Genomic DNA, 17,432 nt, shown 5'->3' on the forward strand with positions numbered 1-17,432 from the left:
AACAAAACAAGCATGCCTGGTTGCTAGATGACTTAAAAGAAAACCCACAAAAACTATGTGTTCTTCTTATTCTCTATACCGTTATTTGAAAAAACTTACAGTCTATGGCAATCTAAAAATTAAAAGCTGTTCACTTAATGAATACATAATATTTTTAAGAAGCCAATCTGCTGGTTCCTCCATTTCTCTCAAGCTACACACACACACACACACACACACACACACACACACACACCCTTTCCACACTCATTGCATGCCAGTCATATGTACATCTGCATTTAATCAGAGACTGAGACTCCTAGAAAACAATTGCTAGGGACCTTTGAGTGTAGTAGTGGACAGGGAACTGTCCAGCTTTGCATCTTGGGCGATGTAGTCCTCACAATTGAATGCTACAGGGAAACCATGCTATAGGATTTTATATATCCCATCTGTTAAAATTTTCTCAATCTAGTAAGATCACACAGTAAATGTAAGTCTGTTCAAGTTGAAGAATTGAGCAAGTAGTATTCATCGATGTAGTGTTTCACTGAGGAGAGTTTAACTAGGACCTAACTGAAACTCATAAACCATGTCTGTTGTGTAATACCAACTTTGGATTTCTTTTAAATTAAAAGTCAGACAAGGCTTCACATTATGGTCTAAATAGCTCTATTAGAGACTTTTATTCTGTCAGTATACAAACTAATTTGGGGAGAAAGTCTGCAGTAAAAAATTTGCTTTCTTTCTCCCTTTCTCCAACCACAAAAGCAACTAAAATTTTTATAGTGAAACCAGTTCACATTTGACAATTTTTTTCTTTAACATTCCAAATAAACTTTTGGGTTTGTCTAATACCAAATTATTGCAATTAAGCAATTATAATTTCCAGAAAGTCTCCAAACTTCTGGTAAGTGGCCTATTTCTCCTGATATTCCGAGTATAAGTTTAACCACATTCAGTTTGTCATGAGTGAGAATTAGAAATAACAGAACTCACAATCTTTTCTGTGGTGCTGAATAAACACCATTTTATTCCTAAGAGTTCTAAAATGGTCCCTTATATATGTTTATTCGGAGTTTTCAGTATACTCTCTTTTCTTTCTCTTTTTTCGTCCTCTCTCTCTCTCTTCTTCTTTTCCTCGTTTTTTTCTTTTCTTTTCCTTTATTTGCTTGCTTTCTGTATTGATTTATTTTTATGAGCATGTTGTACAATTTACCTTATTTTCCCCAAGACATTTTTACATCCTTTAACACGTTTAACTTAAAATATCTTTCATCGATATAGAAATGATATTAAAATATATTACTGTGTTAAATGAATATTACACACTTCATGCATTTCATCTTTTATTATTTCTTAAGTCTGTGCTTACAAATCAAGAGTCTGAATTTTTAATTTTTTTTAATGATTTTTAACTGAAGAATAATCCCCCCACATGTGACTTTTTGGGTGATGGTGTTGTTTACATACGGTCCCATATGATAAGGAGCAGGATGACATTTCTTACCCTGACCCTGTAGGATGAAGTTAAAAGTAAACTCAGAATGAGGATCTTTGACCTCTGACTTTGTCCTAGGAAGCCGATTTAAAAGGCAAGTTCTACTTGGCTCCAGAGCTGTATGCATTGTCCCTAATGCTATCAGGGAGCGGACATTTTTTTTCCTGGTCTCTTCAGTGTTCTATTTTTAACTCTATGTTAATATCACTTTTTGGCATACTTAGAATTTTTTTCTCCCTTTCTTCAGTAGAAGAGGCGAGACAGGGTTTGTTCCATTTTCTTCACTAGTAAACCAGTTTCTTGGGCCAAGATTCAAAATGAAGCTTTCTCCCTTCTTTTCTTATGATAGTCTGTTAGGATCTGTGTATGTATAGGTGCATATGTACTTGTGTTTAATACTGTATTATGTACTAGGTAGTGCTATTATTGTGCATAAGTGTGTGTTTATACATGCATATGTTATATATGTGCATATGTAGAAATACACGTACACACATCTATATATACATATGTATTTACTGCATCTATACATAATACATTAAATGCTGATTGATCACTCTTGGAAAGTATATATCTGATGACAACTCTCTGCCATTGGAATGTAATTTAAACTAATTTCCACCTAAAAATGTATTTTATACTTACTATGCCCTAAAGCAAAGTATATACAACACAACATGCTCACTATTTTGAGAAGCCAACTGGCTTATTGACTTTTAATCTTGCTTTATTATTATTGTATCTTAGTATAATTTTTGACATATCTTCCTTTTTTAAGGTCATAGTCTTTTTTTTAGGGTAAGTTTGTACTAAAAACAATTATATGTAAAAAAAAGTTTAATTTATTACAGCATCCTGGGTTTTATCGATAGAATTTATGTTTTTAGCTTATTATACATACTTATCTGACAATGTTCTCTCAAACAAAAGTTTTACACCTTTACTAGTGGAAAATTTATACCTTTAATTAGCCACTTTAATTAGCTGTGCTTTGGCAGTTACCTTTTCCAAATAGGCAATCCTCTTTAGAAACTTGAAATTCAGAAAACCCATTTTAAACTCAACAGGTTTATAATATGTATTCTTGGTGGAAAAAAAGGATACTTTTAGTTTGACACTTTTCGTGACTATAACAAATATAGCCACAAGAAATATATTTTTTAAATAGGCATTCATATTTATGATATTGTCTACCATCTCTCGATTTGACTCCTTTTTGTCAGTTGGGTATGTAAGACTATTATGCAAAAGATTTGGCTGGCTGTTTCTACTTAAGAACTTTGATCTAACTATCTTGAGATGACTACAACCACTTTGGTGTTTATTTAATGTTTACTGTCATACTAATAAAAAAGAGATACATTGCTTAGCCTTAGAGTATCCTGCTCCCTTGAGCCTCCAGTGCATCTCTGTTTCAACCATATTGATAATTATTTCTATTGTACTAACCTTTATTACTAAGAATCCAAAACCTAAGTAATAAAGTATGTTGATATTCTAAATAGCTACATTCTATATTCTATCTTCTATATTTAAAATTTATGCAGACAAATGTTAATAATTTTAGTAGTTTTCTGTTTATAACAGTTTAGGGCCAGTAGCGGAGCAACCAAACGGTGCTGCAATTGGCCCACCATGAAAGCTGGAACGCCCACTAGTGGGTGGGAGGGACCAGATTGACCAACACTGCAAAAATGGGTGGTTTTTATAAAAAGGTTCACCATCACGGGTTTAGGGGTTCATGCAAATGATACCAGTTTACACAAGAAAAAAAGATACTTCACCTGAATTCATGTTTGGGTCACAGTCTAAAACCCCAACCTAAGGAATTAGTCATGGATAGTCTATTCTATTGTCCCTGTACCAAATGCAACCAAAACATATTGAAGAAAATCCAGTCTCATGAAATGTTTGAGGCTATTTCCTTTTTTGGTTAATATTCTACCAAGTAATGGCAAGAATTTCAGATTCGGTTAACATTCAAATTTTTAATCAATGTTGTTTACAGAAAGTATGTTTAACACAAAATGACATTAAAAGTTAAAGATTAAAGAGCCACATACACACGATAAATAATGGATAATTATACAGGAGAAATAGTTTCTGATAAACATTTTTAAAAGCAACTTCATTTGTCATTAAAATGCAAATTAAAAAACAGTGCAATTCTATCTTCACCTTTAAGTCAGAAAAATTTAGTAATCATAATCAATGCTGATGAGCAAAGGGAGCATTTTCATACGCTGCTGATGGAACTGTAAGTTGGAACTACCTTGTTTTATGATTTGGCATTATATATTAGTAGCTCTAAGTTTTTCATAACTTTAGATCTAACTTTCCAATTACTCAATTCAACTGTTATCCCAAGGAAATAAACGGAGCTATATACAAAATTTATGTAGAAAATCTTATGTCAACATTATTTATGGTAGCAAACAAATAGAATCAACTTAAATGTCCAATGGTAGAGGAAATGTTAGATCAGTTATGGTCTGTCAATGGATGTAATATTTTCCATTTATTCAAAACCATGTTATTCAGTAATTTGGGGAATTATTTGGGAAATGCTTATGATATAATGTTAAGTAGAAAAATCAGAATACAATATTATATGACAACTTCTAATTTTTATTCGGTAAACATGATAAAGATAGGAAGGAAAAACAAAACATTTATCTGAGTGATAGAATGGTCTGGGTATTAAAAGTGCATGAGAAAATGTATTAGCAATTCAGTGGCTTTCTTACAATCAAAGTTCAGTGCATTTCTTTTAAATGTAGGCTGTGTTACTTCAATGCACAAATGGTTTGTTTTTACTTTTGCAGTACCTTGTCCACTAGGAGAATTCTCTCGTTCTGGGTTGATGCCCTGTCACCCTTGTCCTCAAGATTATTACCAACCTGATGAAGGGAAGTCCTTCTGCTTAGCTTGTCCCTTTTATGGAACTACAACCTTCACTGGTGCCACATCCATCGCAGATTGCTCCAGTAAGATTATTTATTTTATTTATACATAATCCTGTGTTGAACATTTTTACTTGTCTCTGTGGTAGCTTCGATTCTAAATATTAATATTTTCAGTGGGTTTGAGTGCCTAAACTTGTTAAATTGTTCTTGTGATGTCTTTTTGATGACAGTGACTCAAAGATGTTTGCTTTTGGAATATTGAACTCAATAATTTGCAATTTCTTTCTAAGAGTCTAGAATTTAATGACATGTTTCATCCATCTCTGTTTTATTTTTTTGTATTATTAAAACAAAATACAAGTGGCTTTACTTACTCTGAGAACCAGAATCTTGACCATAGTATTAAAATAGAGTCTACATATTGGCAATACCTACCATACAACCATGTTTCTCTAATGTTTTTCTATTAATTTTATTAGGTTTTAGTTCAACTTTCTCAGCAGCAGAGGAAAGTATTGTGCCCCATGCTTCTCCTGGACATATCAAAAAGAAGTATGAAGTCAGCAGTCAGGCAAGTCCATTTTCTAGCTATAAAATTTTCTGTAGGGGAGGTTTGGAAAACAATTTGTCATTATACATGCCACACAGAGGAAAATGACCAGAGTTGAAACTTTAAGTAATAAAGACTCATAAATATTATCAATGAATAATTATATTTCCTTGTGACTACTAATAAGAACTTTCCAAAAATTTAGCATCAGAAGTTCTAAGGACCAAAAGTGGAATTATTTCCAAGCAAATTTTGGCCCAGAGAATGTGTAGATATGAGGAGCCGTTTGATTCACTAATAATTAACTTCCTATAAGCAGCACCCATCGTTTGAGTAAGGGCATTTGGACTATTCAAAGGCCTTTTCTGACTGACAGGAAGAGTTACTCAACTTTTGTGAAAATTATTTTAAATATTTTTGTCTTCAAAAAAATTACTGATTTAGAGTAAGGCATGGGTTTTAAAAAAATTAAGAAGCATAACTCATCAACATAACTAAATTAATTCACCCTGCCCAATTTCATGACAAATTCCTTGGCTTTCAGTCTTTATAAGGAGGATGTTGAGGTTTTATTTCTTATTTCAATGTCCTACCACCTCATCCAATCATAACTGATTTGTAAGGACTTCATAAGTCATGTTTGAAACTAAGCCCAGTGGACTAGACTTTGTAAGGACTTTTAGAGCTGTAACTATCAACTTTGGAGACATATTATAATCCAGTGGTCAATTTTTTAAAGTGATGATGCACCGATCCCACTCCCAGAGATTCTGATATAGCTGGTCTGTGGTCTGGGCTGGGACCCTATCCTTAGTATACTGTTACAACATCTCAATGGATGCTAGCTAATGTGCAGTTAGCATTTGGAAGCACTGCTTGGGTTTATCAGAATAACACTCAAGAATAATATAGCCTGACCAGTGGTGACACAGTGGATTGAGCATTGGCCTGGGATGTTGAGGGCCCTGGTTCAAAACCCCGAGGTCATTGGCTAGAGCGCAGGTTTGTTGTTTTGAGCATAGGCTTGTCGGCTTGAGCACAATGTTGCTGGCTTGAGCGCAGGATCCTAAACATGATCACAAGGTCTCTGGCTTGAGCCCAAAGGTTGCTGGCTTGAGCCCAAGGTCTCTGGCTTGAGCAAGGGGTCATTGGCTCAGTTGGAGCCTCCTGTCAAGGCATATATGAGAAGCAATCAATAAACAACTAAAGTGAAGCAATTATGAGTTGATGCTTCTCATCTTTCTCTTCCTCCTCCCTTCCTGTCACTCTCTCTCTAAAAGAAAGTAAAAATAAAAAAATAGAAGACGAATATATATCATCTGTGGAAAAAACTGCCATATATGCAGGCAACAGTCCATTTAGCTTGAGTGAACTCACCTGAGAACAGGAACCAACAATCTGATGTTGCAAACCTTCTAACTCCCTGGTCAGGATTTCTTTGAAATGAATTTACCTCTGATAGGTTCATTTTCTGTCACTGGCAGGTTTTCCATGAATGCTTCTTAAACCCCTGTCACAATCGTGGAACCTGCCAACAACTTGGGCGTGGTTACATCTGTCTCTGCCCACCTGGATATACAGGTAGCATAGAGGAATGCAAATTGTAATGTATTTTTCTCTTTTTTTTATTCCATGGTCATTTATTTTCATTTAAGGATGTTTTAAAAATGTTTATCAATGTGTTTTTCATTTTTACAATGAAATCATTATGACTTGCAGAATCAAGCTTTGGAACATTAAAAATGAACCCTGCAAGACACATTAGGCCAAATCAATGCAGAAAAAATTTGGTTGAACAAGATAAACCAATAGGTGAAGAAAGGTGTACATATCTTTAAAATAACAGTTTTCTTTGCACATTTGGAGGAAAAATAAAGAATTACCTTTCAATGAAAAAGTCACATTGTATCTCACAATTTAAATTGGAATACAGTTCCAGAAGCCATGTATTGACACTCGACATAGAACAGATGGTTTAGCATAAACATTTTTAAACAAACTCCAATTTCCCTCATTTGCTGCACATTAGTAGACATTCTTGTGAATAGCAATGGTTTTTTTTTTTTTTTTTGCTTTGTTTCTGTCTTTCTGGAAGCTGTGCTTAGAAAAACAATATAACTTTGGACTTGATTATGTAGGAATTATGTATAAATTGTTTGGGTTTTTTTCTTGCAGTTTGGTTCACATTCTGGTTCAGTCCCAAAACATAATGTTTAAGGGGAAGAAAACTATGTCTTAAAATTGCAATTTGTTTAAAATAATTCCTTGTTTTCACCTAAAAAATAACTTTTTCATTTTTCCGAATTTTTTGCAACTGACATAAAAACCTGTTTAATGAGAAAAATATTTAGATAAAAGAATTTACCACAAAATAAGCAATAGGAAAGTTGAAAAATAATTATGGCCCAAGGCTCTCAAGAATATTGGCATTCCACTTAATATAGCTTGCTCATGTGTGCGTGTTTCAATTCTTATGAAAGAAAAAATTTCTGACATTCCCTGAGACATAATGACTCTTGCCCTAGAATTTTATAGATGAGTAGTGGTTGAGAAAGGGCAAAATATAGGACAGTGGTTCTCAAATATTGATGTTCATCGGAATCCCCTGGAGGGCTTGTAGAACAGACCGTTGGGCCACCACCCCAGAACTTCTGATTCAGTAGGTCAGGGGAAGGTCTGAGAATATCCACTTCTACCAAGTTCCAGGTCATGCTGATGCTGTTGATCCAGCGGCCATACTTTGAGACCCCTGCGGTGTAGAGGGAGGACATGGCTTCTGGCAGAGCTAGCCTGTAGATCGCCTGTGTGCACACAACAGGCAGATGCAGTCCCCCTCTAGGGCACCTGGCAAGCGAGATGAGATCTGGTAGGATTTAGCCCCACCTCCCAGCCAAGTGACCTTGGTAGCAAGTATATTTGACTTCATATTTTTTTACTTTGTAATTAACCAAATTCTTGGCTCCATTTTATGTTTCCAGGTTTCCATCCCCCACCCCCACTTCTACCTTGGGATGTTTTGCTATCTTTTATTTATCATTATAAGGACATTATAAATCTCTTTTAAAAGAGGCAGTACCTTTATTAAATACTTAATTCTATGGAAGTACTTAACGAATATTGTGTGTGTGTGTGTGGGGGGGGGGGGGTTAACCACCACCAGTCCTTATATTCAGTTTATTGGGATAGTTACCTTTTACTGATCATAACTCTGTTTCTCTTAATCCCTCTTTCTGATTGCCCAACAGTGTTTGGTTTGCATTTTAGGTTTAAAGTGTGAAGCAGACATTGATGAGTGCAGTTCACTGCCCTGCCTCCACAATGGCATTTGTAAAGACCAAGTAGGGGAATTCATTTGTGAATGTCCATCAGGTTACACAGGTAAGGGGGAAGTTTCTTGTTTCCACAGGGTAACCCTTGGAATCATTAGAATTTCATTGCTGAAAATCAAAACCACAACGAGATATCACCGCATATCTGGTTAGAATGGCCATTATCAAAAAATAGTTAACAGTGTAGGTGAACATGGAGAAAAGGGAACCCTTGTGCAAACTGGCACAGCCGCTATGAAAAAACACTATGGAGATTCCTCAAAAAATTAACAGGTAAAACTACGATATGATCCAGCAACCCCAATTCTGGAAATCTACCTAAAGGAAATGAAGTCACCATTTCCAAAGAGATATCTGCAGCCTGGTTTTTACTGTAGCATGATCGTAATAGCCAAGATATGGGAGCAACCTAAGTGTATATCAAAAGATGGAGGGATGAAATAAATATGATAGATGTAGATAGACATTATGCAGCCATAAAAAAAGAAGGAAATCCTGTCGTTTGCAACAACCTGATGAAATCTGTGGCCATCGTGCTAAGTGAGAAAAGTCAAACAGAGAAAGATACATACTGTATGACCTCATTTAAGTGGATACTTAAAAAGCCAAACTCTATCTGGTCCTCCCAAGGCCACCATTGCGGGTCCGAACAGCTTGGGTGGCAGGAAAAGTGGCAGTGACCTGCTACTTGAAGGTACATACCCGCCCTGCCCCCACGAGGCCCAGGAAGGAAGTCTGGTCCACCCAGGGGGCAGTGAGGGAGGACCCAACCAAGAGGACATCCTCATGGTTGTCAGTTAGACCTGCTCCTGCAAAAGTGGAAATGAAGTCAAATAAGGTGGTGGGAAAGGGTAAATCTGCAGGCAAAAAGGTGCAAACAAAAAGGGGAAGGGTAGCCCTGGCCAGCTAGCTCAGCAGTAGAGCATGGGCCCGGCGTGTGGAAGTCCCGGGTTTGATTCCCGACCAGGGCACACAGGAGAAGCTCCCATCTGCTTCTCCACCCCTCCCCCTCTCCTTTCTCTCTGTCTCTCTCCTCCCCTATCGCAGCCAAGACTCCATTGGAGCAAAAGTTGGCCCGGGAGCTGAGGATGACTCCATGGCCTCTGCCTCTGGCACCAGAATGAATCCAGTTGCAACAACAGAGCAATGTGCCAGATGGGCTGAGCATCGCCCCCTGGTGGGCGTGCTGGGTGGATCCTGGTCGGAAGCATGCGGAATCTGCCTCTCTGCTTCCCGGCTTCTCCCTTCAGATAAATAAATAAATAAATAAATAAATAAATAAATAAAAGTGGGGGTGGGGTGGACAAAGAGCAAACAGGGCCATGTGGCTAACCAGGCACCTAAAGAAGGTCTACCTGCGGGAAACGGAGAAACGAAAAACACAGGAGTCCAGCCTCTGATGTAGCAGAAGAGAAAGAAGCCACGTCTGATAAATGTCATAGGACTGTTCTATCCGTGGCCCCGTCTCCTTCTTGTACAGCCAAGAGGAATATTTTTTTTCAACTATTTTGTAAAATGCAAGGTTTTTAGTAGCTCTAGGACACATTTTTATAAAGGAGGAAATTCCAACTTACCTCATTTTTTTTAAAGTATAAATTTTTTTTCAGAGGTGAAATCCTTTGCCGCTTGTTTATTGTTTGGTGCAACTAGGAGATAGTGGGAAATTGAATCTGAGAGGCTCTGCTGTCTTGGATGTCAGCTGAACATTCCACGGTCGGGGGTAGTTTTTATAGCCTGTAATACAAAGAATTCTAAATGGCAATTTGGAGTCAGTCATGCACTTAATATGTCTTGAACATTTAAAATTACTTCAATTCCCATGGTTTTGGTAGATTTAGTTTCCCAAAGAAAACCACTCCCTGATCTTGACCTCTTCCTGTCAGAATGGTGTGTCTTCTGTAACATCTTTTATGTGTTTTCCTAGTAACTTTGTTAATGTACTGCAAAAGATTGAAAACTTCACTATGTAGTATATGTGATATTAAATTGTGAATAGTGGGACTTCAATGTAGAAGTGTATCAACAATCGAAGATATTTGTACTTGATACTCTATTACAGAAAATTAGATTCCAAATTTTAAGTTGAAAAGTCACTGAAATAACTGTTTAGAAAAGAACCACAACTACATGACTCTAAGTTTTTGGTACATATGCTAAGAATTGTATACAAATTAAAAGATCTGTGTACTTATCCTCCAATCAACCAATCAAATCTCACTTATGAAAGAAAAAAAAAAAAAGCCGAACTCATTGAAACAGAGCCTAGAATAGTGTTTGCCAGGGGCTGGTGGGTGGGGGTATCCAGACTATGCTGTGTAAGGGTATAAATCTGCAACTAGTAGATAAATAAGTCATGTTAAAGACTCAAGGAATAAACTGAAACAGTGGGCGAGTTTCAAGCAAACAGCTTGCTTGAAGCGTATTAGTCAGATGGCTGGTGACATTGAGCATCTTTTCATGTGTCTATTGGCCATTGTATGTCTTCTTTGGAGAAATGTCTATCCAGATCCTTTGCTCCTTTCTTAGTTGGATTGTTTGGGGTTTCTTTGGATGTTGAGTTATATAAGTTCCTGGTAAATTTTGGATATTATGCCCTTATCAGATGTATCAGAGAATATGTTTTCCCATTCAGTGGATTGTGTTTTCAATTTTTTTTTTTTGTATTTTTCTGAAGTTGGAAACGGTGAGGCAGTCAGACAGACTCCCGCATGTGCCCAACTAGGATCCATCCGGCATGTCCACCAGGGGGCAATGCTCTGCCCATCTGGGGTGTTGCTCTGTTGCAACCAGAGTCATTCTAGCGCCTGAGGCAGAGGCCATAGAGCCATCCTCAGCGCCCGGGCCAACTTCGCTCCAATGGAGCCCTGGCTGCGGGAGGGGAAGAGAGAGACAGAGAGGAAGGAGAGGGGGAGGGGTGGAGAGGCAGATGGGTACTTCTCCTGTGTGCCCTGGCTGGGAATTGAACCCCGGACTCCTGCATGCCAGGCCGACGCTCTACCACTGAGCCAACCGGCCAGGGCCTCAATTTTTTTTTTTTATGGTTTCTCTTTGCTGTGCAAAAACTTTTGAGATATCACCTCACACCTGTCAAAATGGCTACCATCAATAAATCAAAAACACCAAGTGTTGGTGACAATGTGGAGAAAAGAGAAAAGAGAACACTGATGTACTTTGGTGGGAATGCAGATTGGTGCAGCCACTGTGGAAAACAGTATGGAATCACCTCAAAAAATTAAAAATGGAACTGCCTTATGACTCAACAATTTTGCTTCTAGGAATATATTCAAAGAAACCTGAAATACCAATTCAAAAGAATATATGCTCCCCTATGTTCATTGCAGTCTTATTTACAATAACTGAGATTTGGAAGCAGCCCAAGGGCCCATCAGTAAATAAGTGGATAAAAGAGCTGTGGTACATATACACAATGTAATACTACTCAGCCATAAAGAAGAAAGAATATTACCTTTTGTGACAGCATGGGTGGACCTGGAGATTATTATGCTAAGTGAAATAAACCAGGCAGAGAAAGACAAATACCATGTGATTTCACTTACATGTGGAATCTATTGAGCAAAATAAACAAACAAAATAGAAACAGACTCACAGATATGGAGAGCAGACTGACATCTGTCAGACGGGATGGGGGTTGGCGGGCTGGGTGAAAAGGGTATTAAGTGAAGAAAAATAAGTTCTAGACACAGACAACAGTATGGGGATTACAGGAGGAAAAATGAGTGGGGTGAGGTGAAGAAGGTGGGGTAATAGATGGTGATAGAGAAAGACTTGACTTGGGGTGGTGAACACACAATATCATATACAGATGATGTACAGTGTGTCCGTAAAGTCATGGTGCACTTTTGACTGGTCACAGGAAAGCAACAAAAGACGATAGAAATGTGAAATCTGCACCAAATAAAAGGAATACTCTCCCAGTTTCATACCAGTTTCATTTCAGTGCAGTTCGATGTGGGCTCACGCACAGATTTTTTAGGGCTCCTTAGGTAGCTATCCCGTATAGCCTCTACAGACTCGTTACTGACTGATGGCCTACCAGAACGGGGTTTCTCCACCAAACTGCCGGTTTCCTTCAACTGCTTATCCCAACGACTAATGTTATTCCTATGTGGTGGCGCTTCGTTATAAACACGCGAATATTCACGTTGCACTTCAGTCACGGATTTGAATTTAGCGAGCTGCAGAACACACTGAACTTTCCTCTGTACCGTCCACATCTCGACTGGCATGGCCGTGGGCTGCTCCACTGTATACATGGTGTTACGTCATCATCTGCGCATGCGCACATGCTGCCACATCATCCTACAGAAACTGGGAGGGTTTTCCTTTTATTTGGTGCAGATTTCACATTTTTATCATCTTTTGTTGCTTTCCTGTGACCGGTCAAAAGTGCACCATGACTTTACAGGCACACTGTATTATAGAAATATGCACCTGAAACTTGTATAATTTTATTAACCAATGTCATCCAAATAAGTTCAATAATTTTTTTAATAGAAAATAAAAATCATTAGTCTTAAATTCCTCCAGCTCAAATATCTTATGATTCCTTGCAGGTAAACTATGTGAAGATAATATCGATGAGTGTAGCTCCAGCCCTTGTTTGAATAAAGGAGTTTGTGTTGATGGCTTGGCTAGCTACCGCTGCGCGTGTGGGAAAGGGTACACAGGTAGGTGTTTCCATTCTTCCTACATGGTCTTCAAGTCCTAGGAAGCACCGCAGAGAACTACATTTACTAACGTTGTGTATGTTAGTGTTCATTTTCTGATTTTATAAATGTGCTGTGATTATACAAGAGACGGGTGGGTTTTTTTTTATTTCCAAGAAAGTTCTTATTTTTGAGGAAATTCTCCCTGAGGTATTTAGAGGTAAAGGGTCATCACATCTGTAATTTCCTCTTAAATAGTTCAGAAAAAAATAGTCTCTTCGTGTGTGCATTGTGTATGTGTAAAGAAAGGCAGAGAGACAGAGACAGAAGATGAGTTTATATAAGACAAACGTTCAAGAAGGAACTGGGATAAATCCTATATGATTATATTGCAAATGGATGCTAAATAATAAGGTTAATATATATAATAAGGTTAATATATATATTATTATATATAAATAATAAGGTTAATATATATATATTTAATTAATAAAGAGAGAGTCCATGAAAAGGAAAATGGACAATGAAGAAAAGGGCAAGGTCAAAGAAACAGAGGAAACTTCTGAAGTAAATTTGCTAGTTTTATTTTTTAACATTATTTCACTTAAATGTCCATTACTGATGTTAGTTTCAGAAAGGCATAAGATAAAAGGAGTAGATTATCAAAACCGCAGTCCTAAAATGACTTATAAAAGCCAGAGCTCATGGAAGAATGGCTGTCAAACCAGTTGGATAGAACAGTGGCTCTGCAGCCTCTAGCTAGAAGCAGCGTGCTCCGAGAAGTCAGCGCTCTGATCACAGCTCTCCCAAAGGATTAACACTGGGGCTCTTTCTGGTCCTCATCCATCCGCAGGCCTACACTGTGAAACAGAAGTCAATGAATGCCTGTCAAGCCCATGCTTACACAATGCAGTCTGTGAAGATCAGGTTGGGAGGTTCTTGTGCAAATGTCCTCCTGGATTTTGGGGTTCCCGGTGTGAAAAAAACATGGATGAGTGTCTCAGTCAACCATGCAAAAATGGAGCTACCTGTAAAGATGGTGTCAATAGCTTCAGGTAAAAGACTAAGTCTGGTTCTTTCCACTCTTTTTATTGACTTCACTGTTCAGTGATTCTGCAGTCTTTATGGAGTATTGAGTCCCAGGTCAACCATTCCCAGATTCTAGCCCAAGGATAGGCTCCAGTAGAATCTCCCCTCCACTAGAGGTGCTGATTCACTGAGTCTAGTGTAGTACTTCTAAAATAGGCAAACTGTGGGATTTAAATTCCCCAATGATTGTGGTGCACAGCCAGCTGTGGGAACCGGTGTTCTATACAGCCATCCCTCGGTATCTGTGGGGAATTTGTTCTAGGACCCCCAGGGATAACAAAATCTATGGCCTCGTATTTACATATCACCTATACACATCCTCTCATATCCTTTAAATGGTCTCTAGATTATTTATAGTACCTATTACAATGTAAATGTTGTGTAAATAGTTGTTATACTGTATTGTTTAAGGAATGATGACAAGAAAAATGTCTGTACCTGTTCAGTGCAAAGGCAACCATCAGCCATCAAATGCCTAATCACACGGCGCATGTCAGCCACAACATAACATTTTCTTAGAATATTTTTGATCCACAGTTGATTGAATCTGCAGATGCGGAACCCATGGATATGGCGGGCCAGTGTACTTCGCAAGGCATGAAAGATTAAAGAAACAAGCACAATTAACACAAGAAGCAAATACAGAAGCACTAAGCAAAACTCGTGTTTAATGTTTTACATGTTCGCTGGAATTTCCACACTAGATAAATTCAGAAGGAATTGGACAGTCATACTGTCAGTGTCAGGCTACATTCCATTCTTTGTCCATGGTTTCCACACTTTTTGTTTTTTTTAGTTAAGTCACCCTTTGTTCAAAAGAAACCTGATATGAATGTAATACATGTTGTGTTAAATAGGTTTAATTAGATGGACTAGAAAATGAAACTAACAGTTAAAGCAATCAGGTTTGATGTTGATAATATGTTTCAGCATTTCACTTTTCATAGTCCTTTGAGACGTTATCCTAAAAAGGAAGACATCCCCTGATGACTTTCTGCAGCTGTTCTAATTGCTACCCTTTGCTTCCTGTCAGGTGCCAATGTGCAGCGGGCTTCACAGGGCCACTCTGTGAAGTGAACATCGACGAATGTCAGTCTAACCCGTGTAGAAATCAGGCCACCTGTGTGGATGACTTAAACTCATACAGTTGTAAATGTCAGCCGGGATTTTCAGGCAGCAGGTGTGAAACAGGTATATATGTATATATGTATTAATAACAATACTAAAAGAGTGATATGATAACAGAATCATTTTTTTACTGCACCAAGTACCACCTATATACCAAAAACTATAATAAGCACTTTGACTTATTTAATCTTCAGAGCCATCGGTAACTACAAGTAATCTTATCTGCAATAGCACAGATGAGGAAATGGGAACTTAGAGATGTAAAAGGGAAAGGAGAAAATTCAATTTAGCACAACTATTCACACTCTGCGTGTTTCGACGGGGCGCTCTGACAAGCTATTTGACTGAGGAGGTAGCAGGCCATGGGCATGTTAGAGAATCAATGTTGAACTGCTTTCTCAGGGCTCTGGAGTCTTTTAACTGAGGGACTTTTGTTTTGTGTGAGCTATGCAAGATTGGGGCAGAGCTGAATTGGTCATGAAATAGGGAACAGCCAAAGTCCCGAGTAGGGATGGAATGGTGCCCTTAAATTAGTTACCCCTCTTCTCCTGCAGTAGTTAATCCGCTCTACTGGGTCATATTCCCAACAACATCCAAACATACTTTAGTGTCTTTCATCATTAAAAGTTTCCCCAACCCACCTCTCCTTCCAATTACACCCTGTTTTTCTGCTTCCTTTCACTACTGAGTACCTTTCCTGTCTTAGGTTTAAATGCATTTAAAAGAATGTGTTTTATATTTTGTAAATAATATATTTTGACTTTTGAAACTGCTTCTCAGACCATCATATTTACTTGAATGGCTTCTTTGACAATAGCACTGTGTACCTGCTGCTTACCTGAGACAAGTGAAAAATGCCTTGCACATGCCATGGTCTACATACTTTTCTTATTTGTTGCAGAACAGTCTACAAGTTTTAACCTGGATTTTGAGGTTTCCGGTACCTATGGTTATGTCATCCTGGATGGTGTGCTTCCATCTCTCCGTGCTGTAACCTGCACATTCTGGATGAAGTCCTCGAATATCAACAACTACGGAACGCCAATCTCCTATGCGCTTGAGAATGGCAGTGACAATACCTTCCTCCTGACCGATTATAATGGGTAAGCAGCGGTGTCAGGAAGTCTGTGCTTTGCATCTTATCTCAGCACCAAGTTAGAACTGACATTGGGGATGGGGGAGCAGGGGAGCCAGGTGGTCCAGGAGGACATCAGGGCGACAAGAACCAAGTAGAGCATGTGGACAAGTTCTGTAAAAAGGCAGTTTTAGTGATAGTAACTTACCCGTGCATTTTGCTCTTTACTAAATATATATTTTCCTGGTATTTTATTTTATACTAGTATTTAATAAGTACTTCATTTGATCTCGACAGTGTTCTGAGGAACTTATACCCAAATTTTTATATAGTAAAACAAAGTTTCAAAGAAACTAAATGCTTTGCTCAACACTCTGGGGGTGGCAAAGCCAAGTCTCAAACTCTGGTCCTTAAGACTGTTGCTCCTTGTCTGACCAGGCAGTGGCACAGTACATCAGACTGGGATGCAGATAGAGCATCAGACTGGGACACGGAGAACCCAGGTTCGAAACCCCAAGGTCGTTGAGTTGAGCACGGGTTCATCTGGATCGAGCATGGTCTCACCAGTTTGAGCACGGGGGTCATTGGCTTGAGCATGGGATCATAGACATGAATCCATGGTCGCTGGCTTGAGCCCAAAGGTCACTGGCTTGAAGCCCAAGGTCACTGGCTTAAGCCCAAGGTTGCTGGCTTGAGCTCAAGGTCACTGGCTAGAGTAAGGGGTCACTCGATCTGCTGAAGCCACTGGGTCAAGGCACATATGAGAAAGCAGTCAATGAACAACTAAGGAGCCACAGTGAAGAACTGATGCTTCTCATCTTTTCCCTTTCTGTCTGTATGTCCCTCTCTCTGTCTCTGCCACAAAACAAACAAACAAACAAAACATTGCTCCTTTTACATATCAGGACATCCAAGGGCTAAGGGATTTCAGTGACATTGTTGACCTATGGGAAATACATGTATTGAACATTACATCAGTCTACCAACTCAGGTGGGCAAGGTGACAATTGTTTTTTCTTTTTGGATAAATTCATTTTAGTTGCAAAGCCTCATTCCTCTGGGCTGTCAGGATCCTCAAGTTCAGTTATTTCTCTGCTCTTTTTTTTTTTTTTTACTACTGAGTGCTTTATCTATTTTAGATTCTCACAGATTAATTAATAAAACCCACAGAGTTTTGCTAAAGATTCACAGACTTGGACAGGACTTCC

At 38.3% G+C, this 17,432-nt stretch overlaps 1 protein-coding gene across 2 annotated transcripts in view; it reads left to right on the forward strand.

The window, feature by feature from the left end:
* SVEP1 (sushi, von Willebrand factor type A, EGF and pentraxin domain containing 1) overlaps positions 1-17,432 on the forward strand; it is a 165,071-nt gene that overhangs the window by 85,076 nt on the left and 62,563 nt on the right. For both annotated transcript variants that reach the window (XM_066367462.1, XM_066367463.1), the window contains 8 exons: positions 4,306-4,467; positions 4,866-4,957; positions 6,421-6,517; positions 8,201-8,314; positions 12,840-12,953; positions 13,786-13,987; positions 15,055-15,212; positions 16,051-16,252. In XM_066367462.1, coding sequence (XP_066223559.1) covers positions 4,306-4,467; positions 4,866-4,957; positions 6,421-6,517; positions 8,201-8,314; positions 12,840-12,953; positions 13,786-13,987; positions 15,055-15,212; positions 16,051-16,252 — 1,141 coding nt within the window. The remainder of the gene's footprint in view (positions 1-4,305; positions 4,468-4,865; positions 4,958-6,420; positions 6,518-8,200; positions 8,315-12,839; positions 12,954-13,785; positions 13,988-15,054; positions 15,213-16,050; positions 16,253-17,432) is intronic.

The sequence above is a fragment of the Saccopteryx leptura genome, chromosome 2 (genome assembly GCF_036850995.1).
Source record: "Saccopteryx leptura isolate mSacLep1 chromosome 2, mSacLep1_pri_phased_curated, whole genome shotgun sequence".
NCBI classification, from domain to species: Eukaryota; Metazoa; Chordata; class Mammalia; order Chiroptera; family Emballonuridae; genus Saccopteryx; species Saccopteryx leptura.